The sequence below is a fragment of the Epinephelus fuscoguttatus genome, linkage group LG16 (assembly GCF_011397635.1).
Source record: "Epinephelus fuscoguttatus linkage group LG16, E.fuscoguttatus.final_Chr_v1".
Taxonomy (NCBI): Eukaryota; Metazoa; Chordata; class Actinopteri; order Perciformes; family Serranidae; genus Epinephelus; species Epinephelus fuscoguttatus.
This window is the reverse complement of record NC_064767.1, coordinates 24,426,166-24,449,843: the sequence shown is the minus strand read 5'-3', so window position 1 is coordinate 24,449,843 and position 23,678 is coordinate 24,426,166. Positions and strand designations below refer to the sequence as shown.

At 40.1% G+C, this 23,678-nt stretch overlaps 1 protein-coding gene across 2 annotated transcripts; it reads left to right on the top strand.

Annotated features, from left to right (window-relative positions):
* Positions 1-274: 274 nt before the first annotated feature.
* col9a1b (collagen, type IX, alpha 1b) lies at positions 275-23,150 on the top strand. Of its 2 annotated transcripts, XM_049601013.1 has the most exons (39): positions 275-321; positions 1,715-1,744; positions 1,895-1,968; positions 2,822-2,908; positions 3,228-3,360; positions 3,600-3,996; positions 5,147-5,230; positions 5,826-5,846; positions 6,249-6,311; positions 6,416-6,451; positions 6,554-6,616; positions 7,594-7,647; positions 8,139-8,174; positions 8,336-8,359; positions 8,470-8,523; positions 11,187-11,240; positions 11,460-11,492; positions 11,581-11,637; positions 11,737-11,790; positions 14,205-14,258; positions 14,360-14,413; positions 14,548-14,601; positions 14,685-14,738; positions 14,849-14,902; positions 14,995-15,048; positions 15,897-15,950; positions 16,596-16,640; positions 16,739-16,792; positions 16,880-16,933; positions 17,031-17,084; positions 18,029-18,100; positions 18,282-18,317; positions 18,424-18,468; positions 18,603-18,635; positions 18,721-18,867; positions 20,141-20,195; positions 21,146-21,334; positions 21,442-21,519; positions 22,189-23,150. In XM_049601013.1, exons 2-39 carry the CDS (start codon positions 1,728-1,730, stop codon positions 22,383-22,385), a joined length of 2,778 nt encoding a protein of 925 aa, XP_049456970.1. In that variant the 5' UTR covers positions 275-321; positions 1,715-1,727; the 3' UTR covers positions 22,386-23,150. The 2 variants fall into 2 exon arrangements, with proteins under 2 accessions (XP_049456970.1, XP_049456971.1); XM_049601014.1 differs by lacking the exons at positions 275-321; positions 1,715-1,744; positions 1,895-1,968; ... (3 more) ...; positions 5,147-5,230; positions 5,826-5,846 and adding an exon at positions 5,284-5,764.
* Positions 23,151-23,678: the final 528 nt, after the last annotated feature.

The window sequence follows — 23,678 nt, the reverse complement described above, 5'->3', positions numbered from 1 at the left end:
ATACCACAGGCGCAGTTGACGCGCATGCAAAATTGGTACCTGTCAACGAAACATTAAGGAGGTGCCGCCTGAACAAGGGACAGCAATGACAAGAATGATAATGATTATTATTGTTATTATATATTGCTATTACTATCTATTACTGTCAAACATCTCAAGGTATGTCGTTAGATCTTGTGATACTAGGCATGTCTCTTGTTATGAATAGGTTTCTATCTAAGGCAGGGGTGTCCCAGTTTGATCTCAAGTGGGCTGAAACCAATAAAACCATCACACAATGACCTATAAATAACAACAGCTCAATTTCCCCCTTCTTTTTGTGTAAGTATGAGCCCATTTAGTAAATGTTCATCCTTTTACAAAACCAGAAGACTAGCCTGAGATGTCCTGAGAAAAATAAGTACACTTTCAATATGTCTCAGTTTTTCCACATTCAGTCATTGTCAATACATGTGCATTAATCCATACATTTCCTGATACAGATACATGTGTGATATAGACGCAGACAGATCATTTTCTGAAGCTGCTGACTGACAATATTTTGCACAATGTTCAATATCTTTAAACATGATTATAATTAGTATGCATTCCTATATCTTAGAATTGGATTCTGGTCAGGGTGGGAGAGCCTCTGAAGCAGAATATCACATGAAGTAGGTTACTCACTCTTTAGCTTTAGCTCCTGAAACCTGGCACTTCTTAGCCCAGTCATAACAGGTCGAACTGGACCCTTCAGCAGGCTGGCTCTGGCCTACAGGCCATATGTTTGACACCCCTGATCTGAGGTTTGTGTTGTTGGGCCCATCAGGAAAGCTGGCTGTCTTTTGTGTGCATGTCTGAGTGACCAGGCCTGCTATGACTTGGCTTATTGCATCCTGCCAACAAAAGTGGACTTAAGTGCTGTTATGTCCAGTAAGCTATTTGTCACTTTAACACAAGTGATGATGAATAGCACGCTACGTTGAGGAAATGTGAGGGAAGGACATTAATGTACAATCAGCAGTTTCATTTCTTATTTCCTTGCACTGATGTTTCCAAATTCTTACAAAGAAGTCCCTATGAAAACATGATGAAATGCTGGGTTTCCTGATAATAAATACAGTGCATTTCAATGGATTGTGGGTGTTATCACTACACTGAAAGATACAAGTCATCCACCTTGTTTAGGGAATTGCCTCCTTATAAAAGGATGAGAATTCCTTTTCTGCCTCTTGGTCTGACAGAACAAACACAGCTCGAATAGCCTCTTAGTCAGCGTCTCTTGATTTTCAGTTTGGGCTGCACAGGAAACAATCTGTCTGAATACTGTGCAACCATAGAGATTACAGAGAATGCAGATCCCAAGAGCTGGGCAAATAAAGCCACCGCAGGGTAACATTATCTTTTTCGAAGCTAATGTACTTGGTATTACTCATGCACAACCATGGAAACAGAACTACAAATGGGGTACAATACTGTGAGTGTGCTTTTGAAAAAACACTAACATTAAATGCAAAGTGGGTGCAGGAAAACTCCAGTGGAATGTAAAGTTGACACTCTGGAAACTGTTGACACACTCCCCCAAATAAATGACAACAGTCAAGCCTATAAGAGACCCCTCGCTGTGACCTGAAGGTTTTCACTCCTGCTGAGGAGGAAACTATCCAGGGTCTTGTTCTCTCCTGGAAGCCAATCTGTAAACATATCCAGCAACAGGTGCTTTTTTCATTTCCAGATCAAGATATGAAATGGGAGAAATCAAAAGGTAAATGATTTATTTTAATCGCGAGCTTGTGAGTAATGTGACTTGATTGATGACAATTCAGTCTGGCAGTTTTAAATCTACAATGACAGCCACAATGCAAACCAGTGAATGTCTAACTCAAACTGCATATTTTTTCTGCTTGCATTCCAGAAATATCCTTCTGTACACATTGTGCTGCTGCTATGTGATCCCACAATATCTTTGCACAGGGCTTCATTCTCAGAGTAAGTAGTAAAATAATGTAAACATCTCATTTTAAAAGACTTTTCAACAGTAAAGAAACAAAAGTACCAGTGCAGTGCATTGCAGCTAAGGTGAGTTGTGTTCACTTGCATGCCAATTATCAGTGTATGCCAAACCACTACATAAATGTGCATTCTTTTCTTTAATGCATAATGCAATGAAGTCTGTGGAGCTCTCTTAGCTTTTTCATGTTGCAGACCACCTTTGCAGCTGACAAACTCTGCTAATATAAGGTGCTTATTATAGGACTACATTTTTTCTTTTCCATGAGGCGTTTACATTATTCTGTCTTCCCTCTGTACACACTGCTTCTCTTATCTATATTTTATGACATGTATCCTGTGTGGGTTTGTGTAGTAGCACTAACACTGGTGGGTTAGGCAGTCCAGCTGTGTGCCTGTATATAGATACAACTGTGCAATTAAATGGTAACACCCAAATACACTGATAAATACAACACTGACAAAGCATTACAGCGTAGCATTACAGTATCAACCCTGAGTCATGTGGAAAGTGTCAGATGTTAAATGCAGTGCTGGCAACCTGCTTTGCAAATGTAAGAAGGAAGAATGTGTCGTATGTGAAGCATTTCTTCAAACTTGATAAAGACCTTTTACTTCCTGTCCAGATGTGTAAAAACAGGCAAATGTAGAGCTGAAGTGTTAAAGAGGAAACCACAAACAGCCAGAGATAGCCTAATATTTATTCAAGGCAGCGGTGCAGCTTTCCAAACACTGAGCTTTTATTCCCTCCACACAATACACACACACTCACAGACAAACTCTCCCTCTCTCTTCGACTACTAACGTGCTGCTTTCTGTTTCCATCTTGCAGCTGTGAGATTTTCATCTCAAGTTGGTATTCACAGGGAGCAGCAGTTCACGTGCCCCCAGATCAGCATCGGGGAGGATCATTTCCCAGGTGGATGCACAGAAACTAAGCACAGTTTGCTTTTTTATTTGTTGACATTTGCCCTGCCTATACGTGAGAAGACTACACAATGTTATTAGTCCCATACAAAGACATATATTACTGCAAAACAAATATGCAGATGCTGTATGTCTGTGAAACTGCCTGTTGGTTGAAACTTGAATATAAAACGCTTGTTTTCAAATAATCATTAGAGCACCACAATAAGAATTTACTAAGTTCTTCACCATGGAGTAGGATCTACACAAGGTCCTACATGACCTCTAAGATGATTTTGCATTTAACCCCTCTTTTGTCCCTGTACCCTCAGGGTTTTACATCATGTCCCAGTTCCACATCGCTGAGCTGGCAAGGAGGGGCACTGTTAAAAAGGTTCCTGGATCATCTCCTCAGCATGTTGCTTATCAAATAGGCCCAGCATTCAACTTCAGGATCAACACAAGGTGGGTAAACTGCAGGGGGTTAAAATGGACTTACATGAGTGAACACTGACACCTTGTGGTTAAGATGGTATGATGCCATTTACCTGTCCATGGTCCTGAACATCAGAGCCTGACCTCACCTGTGCCATCGTACTCCTTCTGTGATAGACCACACAAATATGACACCATAAATGCTTATTGGTACACTGATTTTTAATCGAAAATGGAAGCTGGGGGTTTAATAATCCTCTATGTTTCAGATCAGCTTATCCCCTGGGGCTGCCGGAGGAGTTTGCATTTGTGGCCGTGCTGCGCATGAGTGGCAGCACCATCAGTAAGAAGTGGAATATCTGGCAGATGCAGGATATGAATGGCAACGAGCAGCTGGCTGTCAGACTCAACGGGGAGTCTAAGTCTGTGGAGTTTAGCTTCACAGGGCTGGACTCCGGGAGGCAGACTATTGCCTTCAGCTCCCTGGCTTTTCTTTTCAATGATCAGTGGCACAAAGTCCTGTTACATGTCAGCAGGCGCTCTGTGGCGCTTTTCGTGGACTGTGTCATGATCGGTTCCCAGAATATACCACCCCGACAAAAAGTCAGTCTGGATGGCTTCACGTTGATAGGAAAGCTCAAGGACAACCCAGTGATGGCAGTTCCGGTACGTCTATTGTAGCACAAAGTACAGCTTTTTTGCACCTAAGCAGGACCTAAGCTATACATTTAGTTTTACCACAGTGTACAACATTAAAGTTCGCCCACTTTCATCATCCAGAGGAGGGAGACTGGGCACTGGTGAAAGAAATCCCATTTCTCAAGCATCTAAAGCAATAACACTGGTAGACAACATTATTTTTTACAATATCCATTTTGTGACATTTGCTCACAATATATGACAGATCATATATATATATATATATATGACTCACATTTTTGTAGAGCATTTAGGTCCATTTTTGCCCTCATAGGGTACAAACTACCAAAGCACAAATATGTACCCTTGTTACGGGTATACTAGATGTACCTTTGAGGGTATTGCCCCAGTGACAAGCTGCTGGACCCCTAAAGGTACAAATTTTGCACATTACAGTGTATTTGTGTGTCCCTTCACAATAAAGTACCTCTTTTAAAAGCTTTTTATAAGGCGCACTTGTAGAGGTGACATGTAAACATTTAAATGCTGACGAGTTATTGCAGTAGTAGTGCAGTAGTAATTATAAATATAGGCTATAATTATGCATGTACTCTCAGCAGAGTAGTTTCTGCTCGTAGGTTTCTTTCAGGCGTGCCATGCAAAAGTTTGGGAATCCCTGCCATTTCTCACTCCTCTGTTTGAGCAGTTGAAGTCTCCTTTGTCTCCGTTCAGGCTTTACCGACAAATATGTGGAATTTGTTGCAGGTTATGGTGAAGAATACAAGCTGTGCTCAGACTAAACCATCCTGCAGTATCACACTATGCAGCGCAGGTGCATGGCTTTCAATTATTTGTGTGCGCAATTACGCACGAAAGCATATCTTAATATGACGTTATGTTCACCAGCTTTGGCCACATTATAACTTGGATTTAAGCGTTTAAAGCACACAGTAGTTTCGATAATATGTAAGATTGTAACAAATTGTGTAAGCCTGTTTTCTGTTTTTCACCGTGTGCTCTGCGGGAAATCCAGAATTGGGAATCGTTATTGCAAAAAACCACTTTGTGTGTGGAGCTTCAGCTTCAACTTCAAGGATTAGGGCGCAACACTGTATATCTGTTATGGTGGCGCTATGCTAATTTATTGTTTTCATTCTCTCTCTCTTTTTAAATAAAGTTTGAACTCCAGTCAATGCTTATCCACTGCGACGTGACGCGAGCCCGGACAGAGCCTTGTTATGACCTCCCAGCCAGGACATCGGTAAGAAGAAATGAAGTAACACGATAATTGCACTTTATAGAGGGGGGAATCAAGCAGCATCCAAACTGTGTGCGTAAAAGCGCAGTTTTGACCAATAGTTTATTGCATCTTTGTGTTGCCAGCAGGAGAATTTTTTGATTACAGTGCAACTCAAATTTGTTCCAAATAACCTATCGTTTAATAAAATCATCATCAGAGCTTGAATAACCCGCTGCCCCTGCCTATTGGTGGTGTCTGTGCCATGGCCCCTCCCCGCCGTGTCCCCCCTGCAAACCCTCCAATCCCTTCCTGTAACCAAACATTGTATGAATATACATGAGCCCCTGATGGTTATGGGACCTCGGACGGTCTAGATAGCTGAAGCGGATTCAGTTGGGTTGTTTTGTCGGGGGCTCCTTCAACCCAACAAATCCCAGAGAAAGGACTACAACTCTTACCTTTCCTGCCCACGGGGAGATCATGGCTCGGGCCCCCAGCGCTAGAGGACCACTTTTGGTTCTGCTTTTGCAGCTTGTCCTTATCTGCTCTGCTCAAGTAAGAATTATGTTTGTCTCTCTCTCCTCTCTTTCTCTGATGTCTGTGTTTGTCTCTGTAGACTGAGGTGACAGAGGTGCAGGTGAGTGTTCTCCTGGTGCTCATGCTAAACAACACAATATATTTTACCTATAATATACCAAGATGCAGAGATTGTTTTATCTAGTAACTTTACTGGACATTTGTCAGAGAAAACAAGTCAAGGATGCAAGTCTTGTCAAGTCTCCTTTTTAACCCTTTCCTCCTTCAAAGTGTTTAATGCTGATGAATTCTGCAATCAGAAATCATCTCGATGCACTGTATGTTATTTCAGTGTATCCTAGTCACAGTCTTGTCTTGTAGCAGCGTACAATCAGGTGGTGCACCTGTTCTCATTCTTTCATATTATCTGTACAGCAGTGTGTCAGTATTTAAATAATAAGTAGGGTCACTTTTAGAGATTGAAGCTGATTATTTGTTATCATATTATCATTATTTTACTCAGAGGAACCAAGGACCTCCAGGCTCTCCTGGACCTGCAGGTGTCCCTGGAGTTAATGGAATTGATGTAAGTGCTTTCACCTCTCTTAACACTTTCCATATAATTGCAAAACTCTGCAAAAAAACTTTTCTATTTTCTCACTTTAAAGCATTAAATCTTTACGGTTTTAGGGGGAGAGGGGAGCAGATGGCGAGGATGGAGTTCCTGTAACTATAACATTTAATTAATTAAAAATAAAGTAATGGATCGCTTGTCATTGTAGGGCTTTTCACTGAACTATGTGTGTATGTGGAACCTTTCTCTTTTAGGGACCTGATGGAGATGCAGGTAAACCCGGCTCTTCAGGATTACCTGGAATTCCTGGAAATGATGTGAGTATTTTTTTTATATATAGTCCATAAATTTTACATGTGACATGCGACTAAAAAGCCTGCAAGGGGGTGGAACTACAAAGAGTGGTCCTCCCACCACGTAGGTTATGTTTGCACTCATTAGTGACCAATGAAATTTCAGATTTAGCAGGGATGGTGGGGAAATGCGTGCAAAAATGTGAGGAATTCATTAAACAGGATGAACATGCCCAAATTTCCTTTGTAGCAGGGTAAACCTGGGCCTGAGTGTAATTAACTTTGCTCCCTAGAGTTTAAAGGAGGGTTAGGAAAACATCCAAAGGTAATACTGGTGCTGATGATAGACTGACAAAGAGGGGCTGTAGATGAATTTAGTTCACCTTAAAGGCTTAGGTAGACAAAGTCTGAGTTTCAGAATGTGTTGTTATAAACTATCATGAACTTTATTTGTTTTATGCACTATGGTACATGCTCTGTTATACCTCAACACATCTATGAGGGCTCTGAGAACAATAGCAGCTTTGTTGGTCTGCCTCTGTTGGTATCTCCTGTCGAGAATCCTCAAAACAGTGTGGAATGATTTCTTTCAGTGCGCTTGTTTGAAATGAGCCAGAGGAATGTTGCTTTCTGCTCAGTCTGCAGTCCGGGAGTTTTGCCCTCTGCCCTGGTGCTGACTTTTTCTGTGTGTCTGTGAAGTTGAACGCACCCTAGCAGACGTCATGACGTGCTCAGAAACAGAGCTTTGATTTTATTGTGACTGAAGAACGTTGAGCTGCTGTGCAGTATATATTGAAACACTCCTGAGGAGGGGGTGATAGTCTGGTTAATCCCACTTATGAATATGAAGGACTCCTCCCACTGGAGTATGACTAGGATGATGTAATACATGGAGATCTGATGCTGAGTTTAGAATATAAGGTGAAAACACATGAAATGCTCAAAGGTTTGTTATGATGTCTCTCCTCTGATGTCTCTCTTCTGATGTCTCTCCTCTGCAGGGTTTGATCGGCCCTATTGGAGATCCAGGGCCCGACGGTCCCCCAGGACAGAAAGTGAGTGACTAATGAGCCTTTGCTTTCCTGTTTCAGAGACTGTCAGTGAAATGGTGCCAAGCTGCTGTCCAGTCTTTTGGCATGGCAGCGAGAGCCGCAGTGCATAAACCAATTCCTCATGACAAATGAGACTTAATCCTGCAAGTCTTCTGTGTAATCTCCGTGGGGAACGAAGCCCCAACATCGCTCCTCATTAGGCTAAACATTGCTGGGTCAAGTGTGCCCGGCACAGTCATGTGATGAGCTGGAGGAATGTTAACTTGGGCCGTCTGCAGGCTCACACAGCTCAATTTTACCTCAACACAGTATTTCAGTGTTTTTGTCAACACCTGTCTGTGTATGTAATTCAGGGATACTCAAATTGCTTTGCCCAGGGGCCATATTTGCAAAATGACAGAAGACCAGGGGCCAATTAATACCCTATCACAGGATTTAGGCCACAGCCCAAAGTTGAGTATCAATGATGTAATGTATTTGTCTTTGTTGTTTAGGGTGAACCTGGAAAGCCTGGACCTCGTGGAACAGCTGTGAGTAGCATTTCCCTTCTATACCTGTCAGCCCAAGAATCAGATCAACCAAGATCATCTGAAACTGACTAAATATAGAAGCTGTATACATTTTATTGTTTAAATCAAATTATTTATATATCTATATCACACTGAGTCATGCTGTAAATGTCTCTCCTCAGGGTGTTGGGCCAGATGGACCCCCTGTAAGTCACATCTTTATGCTACACAGCTAACATCACAGTTTGAAACAAATTATCTTTATCTTTTCTAAAAATGTGCTCATATTGAATGCCTGAAATGTGACTTTGAACAGGGACCACCTGGGCCTGGAGGACTTCTGGGTGAAGTGGGAAAACCTGGACCACTTGTAAGTACAAAGTCTGTTTTAAATTAGGGAATACAGGCTAGAAAATACACTGCAGAATTAAATACTATCAGCATGCACACTGAGGTGGTGCCACTGTATGCTAAGACTGGCCAGTGTTTGAACAGATGGGTATATATCTTCATGTTTCAGACATGGTAACAAAAAAGTGAAAGTGGATACATCATTAGCATCATTGAACATAATTTGATCTAAATAAACCCTATGTATCTGCATTCTGCAGTACCATCTGCTGAAGTGCCAATACACTGAGGTGAAGTCCTTGAGCCCTCACAAATGAGAAAACACATTTGTGCACATACACACAAGAACAAAATAACACACACATGCTTGTACTTCTGTCTCATACCACCCTCATAATGGTAAATGGTAAATGGACTGCACTTGTATAGCGCTCTTCTAGTCTTCCGACCACTCAAAGTGCTTTTACACTACATGTTACAGTCACCCATTCACACACATATTCACACACTGGTCGCTGAGGCTACTATAAAAGGTGCCACCTGCTACTCAGTAACCATTCACATGCACTCACACAGTGATAGAACAGCCACCAGGGGCAATTTGGGTTCATAATCTTACCAAGGATACAGAATACAGACTGGAGGAGCCGAGGATCGAACCCTGGTCTTTGGATTGGTGGACGACCCTCTCTACCTCTGAGAAATAGCCGCCATGTATTCCTTAGCCTTTAGCCCCTAGCCTTAACCCTACATATGCATCACTATATCTGTTTCTTTCATTCAATTCAGCACTTATTATAAGATCTTTTACCATAGTTTTTATAATTAACTATACCATTGTTTATTTATCTATTTATTGTCATATTTTTTTATTTTTTAAATCTCGTCGGCATTCCTCAGGTTATTTCTCCAGAGACCCTGGGTAACTGGAGCATTGTTGATAAATAATAAAACTCCCATCACCTCGCATGTTCAGTGACCCAGTAAACCCTAGGTTTTATCCCAAATTTTAAGTTACTGTCATCTTTTATGGAGCTCTTTTAACTCCTATCAGGGCCTATACAAGGAGATATTCAAGTATTTTTATGCTGCAAGTCCCTGAGAGCCTGTGCCCCTCGTAACATTCTTTTCAGAGTGCTGTGTTTTAATCCTAACCTAACCTAAACCTAAACTGTGACCTGAACCTTGAAACCAAGTCTTAGCATTCAAACAGGCCTTTCAAGAGGCGAGGACTGGCCACAATGTCCTCACTTTCCAAAAATGTCCTTACTCTGTTGCTTAAAAACATGTTCCGGTCCTCACAATGTGGCAAGTTCAAGTACACACACTCACACACGTATATACATACAAACACTGTGCATCACACACTGATTATATCAGTCAAAAATACTGTATTATACTTAATGGATGTTAAAACATTCCAACAAAGATGGATTCAGCTTCTTTATTTATTTTTTTTTTCTGTTACACATTTTAAGATGTTTTAGACATTGATTTATGGCTACAAAATTTAACACAAAATATACAAATTATTCAGCATTTCATCTGACTAAATTGTTGCCTCTGGGTGTTTTTATTGGCTCCTTACAACCCAGAGTGTATCTTTATAGGTGAGACTGACTTTTTAATTATTTTTATTTCAACTTTGCCCTTTGGCCATTACTTGTCAGCATCAGCTTACACTGGATATCAAAGCAGTAATTATAGATGTACAGTCAGAGTTACAAGCTGGGTTTAGCTCCCAATGTGTCTGAAAATATGGGCTGAATATTTGCACATATAACAAGTGAGCTAGTTATAATTTATTTGCAGACTGGAATGCAAAATCAGTCTTTTTTTAAATTTATTTGATTTATCCTTTATTTAGCCAAGATGGTCCCATTGAGATAGAGGATATCTAATCTGTTTCACATAAAAAAAACAGCAATTTAACATAATAGACTAAATACAATACATAAAAGCAACACAAGGGAAATAATAAAAGATGAGAGGCATACAGGCCATAACAGCAGTATCCATAACACATTCCACTGAGGTAAAAGATTATGTGCAACAGCAACATGTTTCCTCCAGGGCAGTTTGTAAAAAACCTTTAACAGTATTCAAAGAAGAAAGTACTTCTAAGGTAATGACATTTAGGAGCCAGTTCCATGCCCAGGGTGCATATAAAGAGAAAGCAGATTTATCAAGTCCTGAGCGCACCCTGGGAACATTTAAAATTGATTTGCAGATCAAGTGCAAAATGTGCTACTAGGAAAAGATAAATCTTACTGGCTAAAATCTAGGTGGGAAATTGAGTGGAATCTATTGTTTATCTTAAAGATATTTCTTGAAATACTGATTGTATTTTACCACAGAGGACACTGATATAGAACAATATATTTCATTTTGGAAAACACAACAAATAAAATGTCAAAGTATCAAAATTCCAAAGGTATAACAGTCTCGCATTTAGAGTTTTCATCTGACTTAAAGGTTGTATAGTAAAGGGTGCCACTGTGACATAAAGTTATGCTTTTAGGCTAATTGCTATATTTTTGACAAGACATTTCCCAAGATACCACCACAGCAGTTAAGCAAAGAAAAGCTTAGTCCATGCTAGGACTCCTAATGAGACAGTGGAGAGCCTGGTGCATTTATTCTCTTTGTGAAGTTTCTGACACATTTTATGTCTTTCCACAGGGGTCCATAGGTGTGAGAGGGCCACAGGGACCTCGTGGACCAACGGGGCCCAGAGTAAGTGACACAGATTTGCAAATGATTACATTTGATTCTACATTTCACAAGGGAAGGAGCATGATACAGACATGAGATTAATCTGGCCTTGTTGCCGATGTCACCACTGCACACTGCTCTCCTTTCTCTAGTGATTTACAAGCTCCTGAGATACATCATGATGTTGATAAATGACGTTATAAAAGCGTTAGCATGTATTCTTTTTTTCCTCAATTTCAGGGTGCAGCTGGGATGCAAGGCAGTGCCGACCTGGTAAAGCTTTGTTTTCTGGAGATTATGAGTAAGATTTTATTTTTTTTAATCTAAATTTTTAAGAGTATTTTCTGACTTTAATGTTTAGTGTCCAGACTCTTGTCCACCTGGGGCCTCTGGACATCCTGGCCTTCCTGGCATGAAGGTGAGAAACACAGTTAAAGTGTATTTGTAAAATCACATTTGGGTACATGAAAATATAGTGTGTTTAATCAGTGCTGCTTTATTATCTGTATGTTTCAAGGGCCACAAAGGTGTAAAAGGTGAAGCAGGAGAACCTGGGAAACAAGGGCACAAGGTAAAATATGTTCCTGTTAGAGAAACTTATATTTCTCGTCCAATGAAGTGATTTAAACATCTACAAAGTGAGTTTATACACATATAAAACTGCTTAAATAGTTGCTTAAAAAATATGAATTTCCCTCCACAACTGTCACACATGCCAAAATGGTCCACATCAGGAAATAAAATATACATGACATAAATGTGAAAAAGGGATTCCTGGCACCTTTGAGACAAGTGTTATTTGTGTTGCTCTATTTCAAGAGGAAGTGATACATGCCTGTGTGTAATGCCTCTGACTCCTTGTAATGCATGGAGGATGATTTATTTGAAATGATGTTCAAGCACAACTAGCCTCTCCCTGTAATGTGTCTATGCACTATATAAATGGTAATGAGTCTGGGCCTATCTGCCTTTATCACCCCACGCCAGGATATGATTTACTGTCAGTCTGCGCTCCGTCCCCGGGAATGATTTTCTCCTTCACTGAAAGTTTCCTGTGAGGGGCCTTTTGCCTGTTTTCTGCTCACAAATTCTCAAATATAAAGATGTTTACAGCAGAATAACCTGATGTTGTGCTGGGGTTGAATATAGAATAGAACAGAAGGATAATCAAATCTAAAATAAGTATCTAAAACGTTGCACCCTGGCAAAATTAGTGTGACCTAGTTACACACAAAAACATGCAGCGCTTCATTCTATATTTGAAATGAACAGACACAATCATATGTTCCAGTGATTACAAATCACATATAATATTATAAAAATCTATGACAATAAAGGAAGGCAGGAAGATTTTTGCCTTTTTTCATCAAACCATTTTCAACACAGGGCTGGGCAAAATTTCAAAATGATATCAATGCTGTGATATGAGACTACATATTGTTTTAGATTTTGAAATCATGATATTGTCAATGTTGTCTCCTGGTTTTAAAGGCTGCATTACAGTAAAATGTTGTAATTCTCTGAACTTACCAGACTGCTCTGACTGTTATATTATTTGTCTTTACACACTTAATCATTGTGTCCACATTAGAGATGATATTTTATTTATTAAAAATATGGTGATATATGATTTTCTCCCTAATTCCCAGAACTAATTCAACTGACTGTCATCCAGATATGGGACCAAGCTATTATTTTGCAAGTCCAAATTAAGTCTCAGGTCTCTGCATTCAAGTCGCAAGTAAAAACCCAAGTCTTGAAGTTTCAAGCCCTAAACAAGTCGCAAAGAGCTCTTTGCAAAATATAATTAGTTAATTTAACAACTGAAAATAATGTATTAAATTAAGTGGCTTTTTAAAATATATATTTATTTGTTAAACAAGATTGTTTAAACATTACTTAGCTGTTAAGCTAATGTTAGCTAGGCATTGGCTTGCTAACCATGTTAGTATGTCCATGTATAACCACGTAACGTCAAATATCTGTAATGTTCATCTGTAACTTTTGACCTTTACATTTTGCAATTCATTTTTTGTTGACCATGACATAGCTTTTGTATATGAATGAAATTAAGTTAAATATTGAATTAAGCTTTAAAATTTGAAATTAAAGTTTGGTGTAATTTTTTTCCAACTAGCGCTTAGTAACATAACATTTGTACTTCATGGTTAAGTGGATCTTGGGAATTAAGTGCTAACTTGCTGGGAATGAATAGTGTTAATGTTAGCTGATTCTGGAAATGAATTGATTCGTGGCACACTTTTCAAACAACATACTTTTAAATCTTGGGGCTTTAGAGCGGTATCACGTATTTTCAAGTCAACAGGCTCAAGTCCAAGTGAAGCCATATGTCATTGCTATTAAGATACAAGTCAAGTTACAAGTCATCTTTTATCTTGTCAGGTTGAGTCTAAAGTCATCAAGTTTGTGACTTGAGTCTGACTCGAGTCCAAGTCATGTCGCTCAAGTCCATTTCTGCTTTCATCATCATCTTTTTAGAGACTTTTTATGATGAAAACAAATGCTGACCCGTTCCATCGCTTTCATTTCCGTTTGTTGTGTAATATTGGTATTGTTTACATCTCTTAACAGCCAATTCTAATGCACATAATTAAAAGAAGAAATTGCCTTTTTAATGACAGAAAATGTGCGCAGCCTCATACCCAAGCCACTATCTATCTTAATGGATATGCCTTCTCGGGTCTGCCATGGTGTCAGCATATCAATTATTTGTAATTTACAAAGCAGGAGAACGGTAATTCAGAGTTAATTCATCTGCTTTTTCCTCTCCTTGCAATCCATTAAAAAGTGAGTATTAAACACATTTCAGAATGGATCGCTCATTTTCTAATTAACACAGTTGATGGGAGCAGCCTCTGTTTTCATTTTTCACTCTTATAATGAAGTTAAATTTGCTGTTCAGTGTTTCATTTGATTGACTTTATGTTGTTTCCTGCTAATGTTGTTTCTCTTTTGTTCACTCAGGGTGAGGAGGGAGAACAGGGAGGTCCAGGGGAAGTCGGAGCCCAAGGACCAACGGTTAGTTACAATAGTTATTATGAGTCTTTCAAGTTACCATGTCAGATTCTCTTTTTTTTCTGCTCACTGATGCACCTGTTGCCGTCTGTTTGTCATTTCAGGGTCCTCAGGGAATTCGTGGAGCCATGGGAATGATGGGCCTCAAGGGAGAGATGGTAAGTGCTCCTATGATTGTTAGGCCTGTAGCACATTTCATATACGTCAAATTCTTTCTGAATTACTTGCAAATTGTTGCTTTTTAAAACTTTAAAGAGATTATAATACCTATTCTATAACTATTTTCTGGCAGGGAGCTCGAGGTCCTGATGGAGATCCAGGTCCCCAGGGTGTTGCAGGGGCAACTGTAAGTTTCCCAATACAAATGCTTTTATTTTGGCAGCAAATACTGTGCATACGAGTAGTGAATGATTCAATGTGTTATTTCAGGGGGATCATGGCCAGAGAGGCGTGATGGGTGAACCTGGGCCTAAAGGTGAAATGGTAAGTAGACACATAAATAACAGATATTTTAAGATGCAGGAAATAAACACTGATTCACTGAATTCGTTTTTAACAAAACTGACTAAATGTACCATTACTTTGTTGTTCAGGGTGTTCAAGGGGCGAGAGGAATCTCAGGTCTTCCAGGTCCCAAAGGAGAGGCTGTGAGTGTCTGATCATTGCTACAAATAAAGCTTAAATGTTCTGACTTGTTTTCTGCAAACAGCTAATTTCATTTTTTGCTTTTTATTACCAGGGCTTGCCGGGTGTAGATGGTCGTGAGGGAATACCTGGGATGCCAGGAGCAAAGGTAAAATGTCATTTCTGCGACTCTGTTTATAAAACCAGTAAGTTTTAAAGGTCTTGTATGTGAGATTTAGGGGGATTTAGTGGCATCTAGTGGTAAGGATTGCAATCGCAACTAGATGAACCATCTCCTGGTTAAATTTTTGTCAGTGTTCATTGTTCAGGTGGTTTTTACCGAAGGGAAGTATTAAGGTCTCTTCCTCTTCAAAGCAAACAGAAAAAACGCTTGATAAAGCAGTTTTAACATTTTAAATTAGTGTTAATCCTACGCTTTTTAGCACGTTGCTGATGGACTATTGGCCCAGCACCTGCAATGTGACAATGTGTACTCTCCTTTCGTAAGATCCAGATGTTCAGGAGGTTTTAAGTGGGAGCTGAATTACCCACAGACGTCTCCTCCTCACATCAAGTGATTAAAACTGCTAAAAACACTAAATAAAGCACATTAAAAATCAGTGTTTTTCTGACAGTCTCATCATGGAGGGGCTGCTAATTACAGTGACCATGCTAAACAGCACATGGCCCTATTTAGAGCCAGTGTTTGGTTTGTCCATTCTGGGCTACTGTAGAAACATTGCAGTGCATGAGGACTGTGGGCAAGGACCCACTCCCTATGTAGATATAAACGGCTCATACTAAGGTAACGAAAACACAATGGTTCCTTTTTTCAGCCAATTATACACTAAAGAAAGCATGCTTATGATATTATATTCCATTTCTACCAATATATCCTCCAACATCCTACAAACTGGATCTTTAATGCTACAGTTTATTATATTCCCATTAAGTCTTGGCTCTTTTGCTGTTAGGATTAGCATGAGCTTCATTCCTTGTCTGTCTGTTTCTCTGCAGGGAACCATTGGGAAGCCAGGCGTTCCTGGAGAGGTCGGACTTCAGGGGCTTCCTGTGAGTATGACCTTTGGCCCCAAACTGACTGGCTCTGATTGGATGCACCTGAGTAAACTCCCCAGGAGCAGTTTAAAGCACCACAGCTCATGCATGCTGCAGTACAATAGTCCTCATCTCTTCATCTGTATTGCAGTGACAAGCAGCAGTCATAATATTTTTATGTCTCATATTTTGTAATGTATAAATGATAGTTGACATTTGATACAAATACTATTGAATCCCAGCCCTCTGTGATATGGTACACATTCAGCAGGCTGTGATGTGAGATAGTAATCACTGTCTTCCTCCGGCAGAGAAGTGAGAGCAAAGTTTTTCCAGCCCACTAATCTGTGATTAGTCTAATGAAAGGCACTAATGAGAATCAGTTGGCAAACATGAACAGCCTGCCTGTGGCTGCATTAAGAAAGATTTCGTGGGCGTAAAAGACATCACCTGATTTAAATATCCGGATCACTTTTATCACCTTAAGCTTATTTGGGTCAAAAGCTCAAACCAAATGTATTTTTATCCACCAAGAACTAATTATGCTCCAGTGTTTCTTTCAGCGAGGTGCACTTTCCTTAGGAGTGACACTGCCTGATATATATTCTTGCTTTGTTCTCCTATTGATGTATCTATTTAAAATGTTTTCTCTTTTTTTAGGGTTTGCCTGGTTCACCTGGACCAAAAGGCCTGAGCGGCCCCAAGGTTTTTGCTTCATCAATTATTAAATATCATTGGTTGTTTCTTGTATTCAGTTTCTTTTCTTGAATTGTAAAACATCTGCTATGCTTGCTTCTGCACAGGGAGATTCTGGTCAGCCAGGCCTTCCTGGGACAATGGGACCTGCTGGCAAAGCAGTAAGTATGAGCGACACATGTTGAAACACTGTCGTAATTTTCATCACCTCTGTTGTGTACCCATGTCATTGTCCTGTCACACCTCAGGGTGAGCGCGGAGAGCAGGGGGAGGTGGGACCCATCGGACCTATTGGTGAACCTGTGAGTATTTTCCCTGCCTGGATTTCTGTTGTCCTTTTTTTGTTGTTGTTCATATGTTGATTTTCACTGTCTAATCATTTTCTCATCTTCTCTGCAGGGAGCCATAGGAGAGCAAGGCCCTGTGGGTTCACGTGGCAAGCCAGGTGCCAGGGTAAGTTATAAACACAAGAGTTGTAGAGCACAATTAAAGTTAGATTTTAAGTGATTGATCTTGATGTAAATGTATGTTTAGTTTTATTTAGTTTTAATGTGAATATTTTCTCTCTCTCTTTTTTTTTTAAATATTTTATTGAGTTTCACAAAAAATAGATTAGAGATTATTATACAATTGTGCACAGCTTTTTCTGCCCACCCAGTCCTATTTCTTGACCTACCCTTTGCCCTATGGCACAGTGATGCCCAAAATATTAAAATAAAATCTAATAACAGTAAATATGTAAAAGGGGGAGAGGAAAAAAGACAAGCTTTAAAAATGAAATGGTTTGATTGACATGTTGATCTGCACTGGAAATCCAAACATTGTCACAAACACCAACCAACCAACCAATAGTCCCTGAAGGTGCACCTATTGCTATAAAATCCCCATGCCTTTATTTTGAAAATAAAGGTCTTATAAATAGCTTAGCAGCCAGTGTATATGCACTTTTGATACTTTGAATGAAAGAAGCTGAGAGAGGAGTGAAGCCTCAGAGTCCTGGCTGTTGTCTCACTGGAATGTCTCAGAGAATAGACCGAGGCTGGATCTCACATGAAGTCTATTTTCACAGTAAGGGGAGACCAGTAAGCAGTGGGCTGAATGAGGTCTCTGTTCTCCTGGCATTCCTCAGACAGTCACTCAGTGATCAAAGGGGGAATGGCACACACAAACATGCCCAAGAGAATCAGTAGCAATGGGTTATTTTACTATAACTTACAATACTATTGATATTTGAGCAACTTCAGCCATGTTAGCAGGTGTTGTGCTTTATGAAATATCTTAAAATAAAAGAACAAAGTGCTTTACTGTGTGTTTTAAATGATGCTGTAGATCTTGACATACTTTACATAACCTTTTGTAGATGTCTCTGCTCATCAGTGCATGTTTATTTGTTGTAGGGACCCAAAGGTGATCCCGGCCTTCCTGGTCTCCCTGGTCCTTCTGGCCTGCCTGGGGTGAAGGGAGAGAGGGTAAGAAAGCACCACAGTCTCATTCAGAGACCTTTTCAGCTTCAGGACGATTGTCTTAAACAGAAAGAGAGAGATTAGTGCTCAGCATCAAACAGCTGATCAGCTCCCTCTAGTGTGGACAAACAGAATATTCACAGCACTCTGTAATGATCATTTAGATCGTTTGTTTTGTTTATTACAGGGAGAACGTGGAGAGCCAGGACCCAAAGGAGAGCAGGTGTGAAATCCTGATACTAAATATTAATTATCGCTTACTAGTAACGCTGCATTCAAATAAGAAGGGGCTTGCTTTGGATAAATCATTTACAGACGTGTTTTCATAGGGAGTACAAGGTGATGAGGGAAACCCTGGAGACAAAGGAGATACTGTAAGTTATTACACCAACACTGACAGTATTCATTTAAATTATTTGAACTATTCAACAATTCTATTCAGGATAAAATCTCATCAGAGTCCACTTGTCCTTCTTCACATCCTCTGTGTTTATAAATGGTGTTTTAGGGTGAGTCAGGAGAGCCTGGACCTAAAGGAGAGGTGAGTTCAGACTGGTTATTAGTTTTTCTGTGGTGTTAAACCTTTGAGAAAGTGCTGCAATTTTGGTACCTTATTTTCTGTTAAGGTTGGTAACCCTGGTGAGCCTGGCAAAAGAGGTCCTGAGGGAAGTCGAGGCCAGCCAGGCATCGAGGGGCCAGCCGGTACACCTGGACCACGGGGTATGCAGGGGAACAGGGGTCCACCTGGAGTCAGAGGGTCCCAGGGCCCTGCGGTAAGTCAAAGAAAAAACACTTCAAGGCAAAAGAGTTTGGAAATAGTGTCAAGCAACCAAGTGTCTTTAACCAAAACTCTGAGGCCTAGAAACTCTGATTCAGTATTAAGACTTACAGAGGACAGACTTGTTACTAGTTAGGGTCAGCCCTTAAGATATAAGGGCAGCCTCCTGATTTTTGGAAGTATTTCTTCCCTAGAGGTTCAATCTGTGGGATTTAGTGACATCTAGTGATGAAGTTGCAGACTACAACCAACTGAAACTTGATTGCACAGCAGGGAAATTTGCTTATTACACCAACAGAGGGATAGTGCAAACAGGAAGCATCATTAGAAAGAAAAAAAACACAAAGCAATACATAAGTATGTATCGGTAAAACAAAAAAAACCACATGTCAACAGCTTTAACAACAGCAAAACCATATCAAAACATCAGTTTATAAACTCTCACATAACTTGTGCAGTATAATCCAAGTCCAGTTTATCCAGTCGTATGCTCAGTACTACCCAAACACATGCATTCTTGCTAAATTTTACTATTTAAAACACTTTTACAGAGACAGTGCAGGCACTACTCATACATAGGTGACACTGTTAGCAGAAGTGTTTTAAACACATGTATTTGGGAAGTACTGAGCATACAGCTGGATAAATGAGACTTGGTTTGTACTGCACAAGTTGTGTGAGAGTTTGTAAATAGATGTTTTTATATAGTTTTGCTGTTGTTAAACGCAGTCCCCTATGACTTAAATTCATCAAAGATGTCTGACTTTTTTGGATTCTTCGTTCACCATGGAGGCATGCATGAAAAACAAAGTGTCCTTTAAGAATTCAATGTAACAGAGGGTGAGTAATTGATATACAAATGCTCATTTGGGGAGTGAAGTATTCCTTGAAAGTCTACTGAACATTCAAAAAATCGAGGCCATTAATAAGTCCCTCTGGGCTGAGTACTTCTCTCTGCACACTTTTATCTTTATATTCTGATGTCCTTCTCATAATTGTAACTTGGGCAAATACACTCTAAAACACCAAACCCTTATATTGTGCAGCAGCAGGGAATACATTAAACTACACATACATGATGCTCTGAAAATACTGCTTCAATAAAACAGGTTTTTTAAGCCCAGGAATAGTAGGATTATCTCCACCCAAAGAGGACAGAGACAGACATAGACAGAGCTGTTTTCACTTGATAATAGTGCTTTGGAGTCTTGTCATAAATGTTTAAGACACTGTCATGAAATCTATTAAGTCATCTTTTTTCCTTCCAGGGTAAAGAGCCAAGCGATCAGCACATCAAACAAGTTTGCATGCGAGTCATGCAAGGTAAGAACTGATAGGCCTTTGACCCCATTTATCATTCCCTTGTGCCTCATTTCATGACTTTAATCTTTCCCAGAATGCCTCATTACACAACCACACATGGAGCCGCCCCTCCGTTGCCTAACTGATCCGGGCTGCTGCTGAATACTCTGAAGTTCAAAAAGGGACGGTCTCATAACCAAAACATGAAATAAGCTTCAGTCTTTGTTTATTTGATGGATGAAAGATTCCCCTTTCTGAGCTTTAGAAATGCTCCTCTGAAGTCACAACCTCTGTTCTCTTCATTCTGTTGCTCTTACGTCTTCACAACTCATCTCCCATACTCATGACTTTTTTATACCCAATGTGCTGAAAAATTAATTTCACCTCCAGCAGACCTGCTCTCCTCCGCTCCAAGCAAAGAGTCTGCCTGGAAAGGAAATCTTTTAAAAAAAAGAGCAGTCAGCTGCTGCATGAATTTTCATCAGGAGCCGGAAAACCGGAATCTCGAGCGCAAAATACTGTGCTGCAAGGAGCCACGCGAGATTAATATTAGATCCTTTGCACCATGAACGTGAATTTCCTGTCACTGATTGCCTGAAATAAAGAGTATTATCTCCTTTCTGCTCAATTTACCGAGGCTCTATAGGAAAAGGATAAAAAACAGGAGGAGCTCGAGGGACATCTTGACCACAGTTTCACCTCTCTCTACCTCACTCTGACTCAAGTACAAGAGCTGTTGGACTATCTCTTCTATGAGAGATGCTTTGGACTTTAAAAAAGGAGCCTTCTTATGCTACCACATGATTTCTAACAAAAGTGTTATGTATAAAAAAGTCCCTGCTAACTGTCAGCTACAACTGTTAGGAAACATTGGATGTCTTGGTGCCAGTTATGTATCTGTTAAATTCATTACATTTAAATTCACTGAAGTTCATCAGGTTCACTATCTTCTCTCTGTTGTGCTCCAACAGAACAGCTGGCCCAGTTAGCTGCTAGTTTAAGAAGGCCAGAGTCTGGTGTAGCTGGTTTACCTGGAAGACCTGGACCTCCAGGACAACCTGGGCCTCCAGGAGACAATGGCTTCCCTGGGCAGGCTGGATCAAGAGGCCTCCCAGGACTTAAGGGGCCACCAGGAATGCTTGGAGCAAAAGGACCCAAAGGTAATGAATATAGTGGCATGTGTTGTTGTTTAGGATGACATGAGGTATTTTACATACACAACAAACTTGTTTGTACACATATCTTCATTACATAATATGTGTTACAGGTGAAATGGGAGACAGAGGCGCCAGAGGGCCTACTGCGCGAGGACCTAAAGGTCAGCCAGGACCTCCTGGACTTCCTGGTGAGTAAAATTTGCCCTTTAGAGGATTAATATAGCAGCAAACAACTATCTGCTATGTAAAGATATAGTAGAGTCATGGTATCCTGAGCAGTAATGATGTCAAACTCCCTTTGTGTTTGTTGTATTGTGAGCTTCTTTGTTCTGTTTTGTGGTTGACAGGCTGGCATGTTAGTGCATGTTAATGCATGTGAGTCCCCTGAATGTGTCCCACTAGCTAGTTAATCACTGCTGCTCTTTACTGCACTGATACAGTGGTTACAGGCAGTTAGCACTGATAATAGTAAAGGCGTTGAAAGATTTGTGTCCACCCTCTGGTTTCCCTCTAGATTAACACTGTTTGCTCTGTTAGCACTGTTAGCTGCCGGCTCAGCTACCTCCATGTTGAGAGGCATGTGCAGACAGTCCCAGCTCAGATTCTAAATCATAGATATGAATGTTGTATACAGCTCCTTTAAAGGGTACATTTTTTTAAGTTCGTCTTAAAACAGTACATGTATGTACATTCATTTTTTCCATCAAAATTGAGTGAGGATGTGTGTACCATATGTGTACAAAAAAACCTCTTTGAGTGTATATAAAGGCTCACTGCATTAAGGTAGACTTGAAAAAATGTGAGCCCATCCTTTATATCTAGCTACTGGCATCCTAAAATGAATTATGTGATCACAGGTGAGCCAGGCAAGCCTGGCTACGGTCAGGACGGTCGAGACGGGCAGAGGGGACCTCCTGGCGTTCCTGGAATGCCCGGTGTCCCTGGGCCTCCAGGTGCAGCTGGTCCCAACGGTTACTGCGACCCATCAGCATGCAACCTCCAGCCAGGGGCCGCCCACCAGTCTCTGGATGTGAAGGGACCTGCAGGGAACTAAGAGCCACTCTGGCAGAGACAGAAAGACTGTTGGATTAGCTTCCCTGAGCACACAACATTTTTCACACTTTCTTCCCAGGGGCTGCGGCTGGTATGGTGCCTTCCATCCATTAACCTCTAGTCTTGTGAGCATGTTTTGTGCCAGCCACATCTCCGTCAGAAGGAGCCAGCTTCTTCATAAAAAACACAAAACATTGTTTTTTTTATGAGCTGCAAAAATCTGTCTTGTTCTGGTGTTTTTCTGTCTGAGAGATGTTTTGATCTTTTCAGGAAGGTGTGCTCACATTTCTGAAATGAAACGAAACGACCATGTTTGTGGCAATGTTTGTTTATCCCACTCTCCTTCTACCTTTTTGGCCGTTTACAGTTTTTACCACATAAAACCTCCTCCACATTACCACAGAACATTTCAAATTATCACCCAAATCAAATCAGGGTCAGGACGTCTCATTCAAGTGCCTTTTTCAAACATTTTGTTCTGTATGTGCTAATGTACCAAAGATTAACCTGCTGAAACCCAGTTTTTAAATATGAAAATTCTACGCCTGACTGTCTTTAGCCCCGCAGTTCAAAATAAAAAGGAGAGAGGATGAAAATGTCATCAAGTCACACTGACTTCAGTTTGTTGAAAGTGTTGTAAATCTGTATAAAAAATGTTTTAATTGTGGTTAATTATATTTCCTACAAAACAACCTGATGTGAGATTTTGCCTCATTGTACAGAATGACAACACAGTGCAGTCGTGCATATGTGAAAAAATATTTTCACAAAGAGGGAGACCCTCATTAATGTTACAAATAAAGAAAACAACACGACTTGTTAATTTATTCTGTATACTGGTATAATTCTGTGATATGATACTGTATGTTGTGAAGAAATTTGATGTTCATGGTAGTTTGCCAAAACCTAGAATAAAAAAACATCGTAGTTGACAAAACAATCACAGCTCATCATCCATTTAGTAGCTATTCTTCACCTTTCGATCACATCACATGATCTTCATCAGCAGATGGAGTTTACCTGTTGTCACAGAAATGTAGATGCTAAAATTTTCCTCTTTTCTGTGCAATTTTAGGATTTCTAGTCTACTTTTTATCATCTACATTTCCATGACAACTAAGCAAACTCAAGCTCAAGCTTGCAAGTTCCAGAACAGCTACTTAATGGACCTTAAGGTGAGATTCTTTTGTCAAAAGCTGTTGGCAAGATCAAAAATGAACTTTGAAACTCAAATTATCACGTTGATTACAATGTTTTATTCAAAATAGCTTTTAAACATATCTTTGCATTTTTA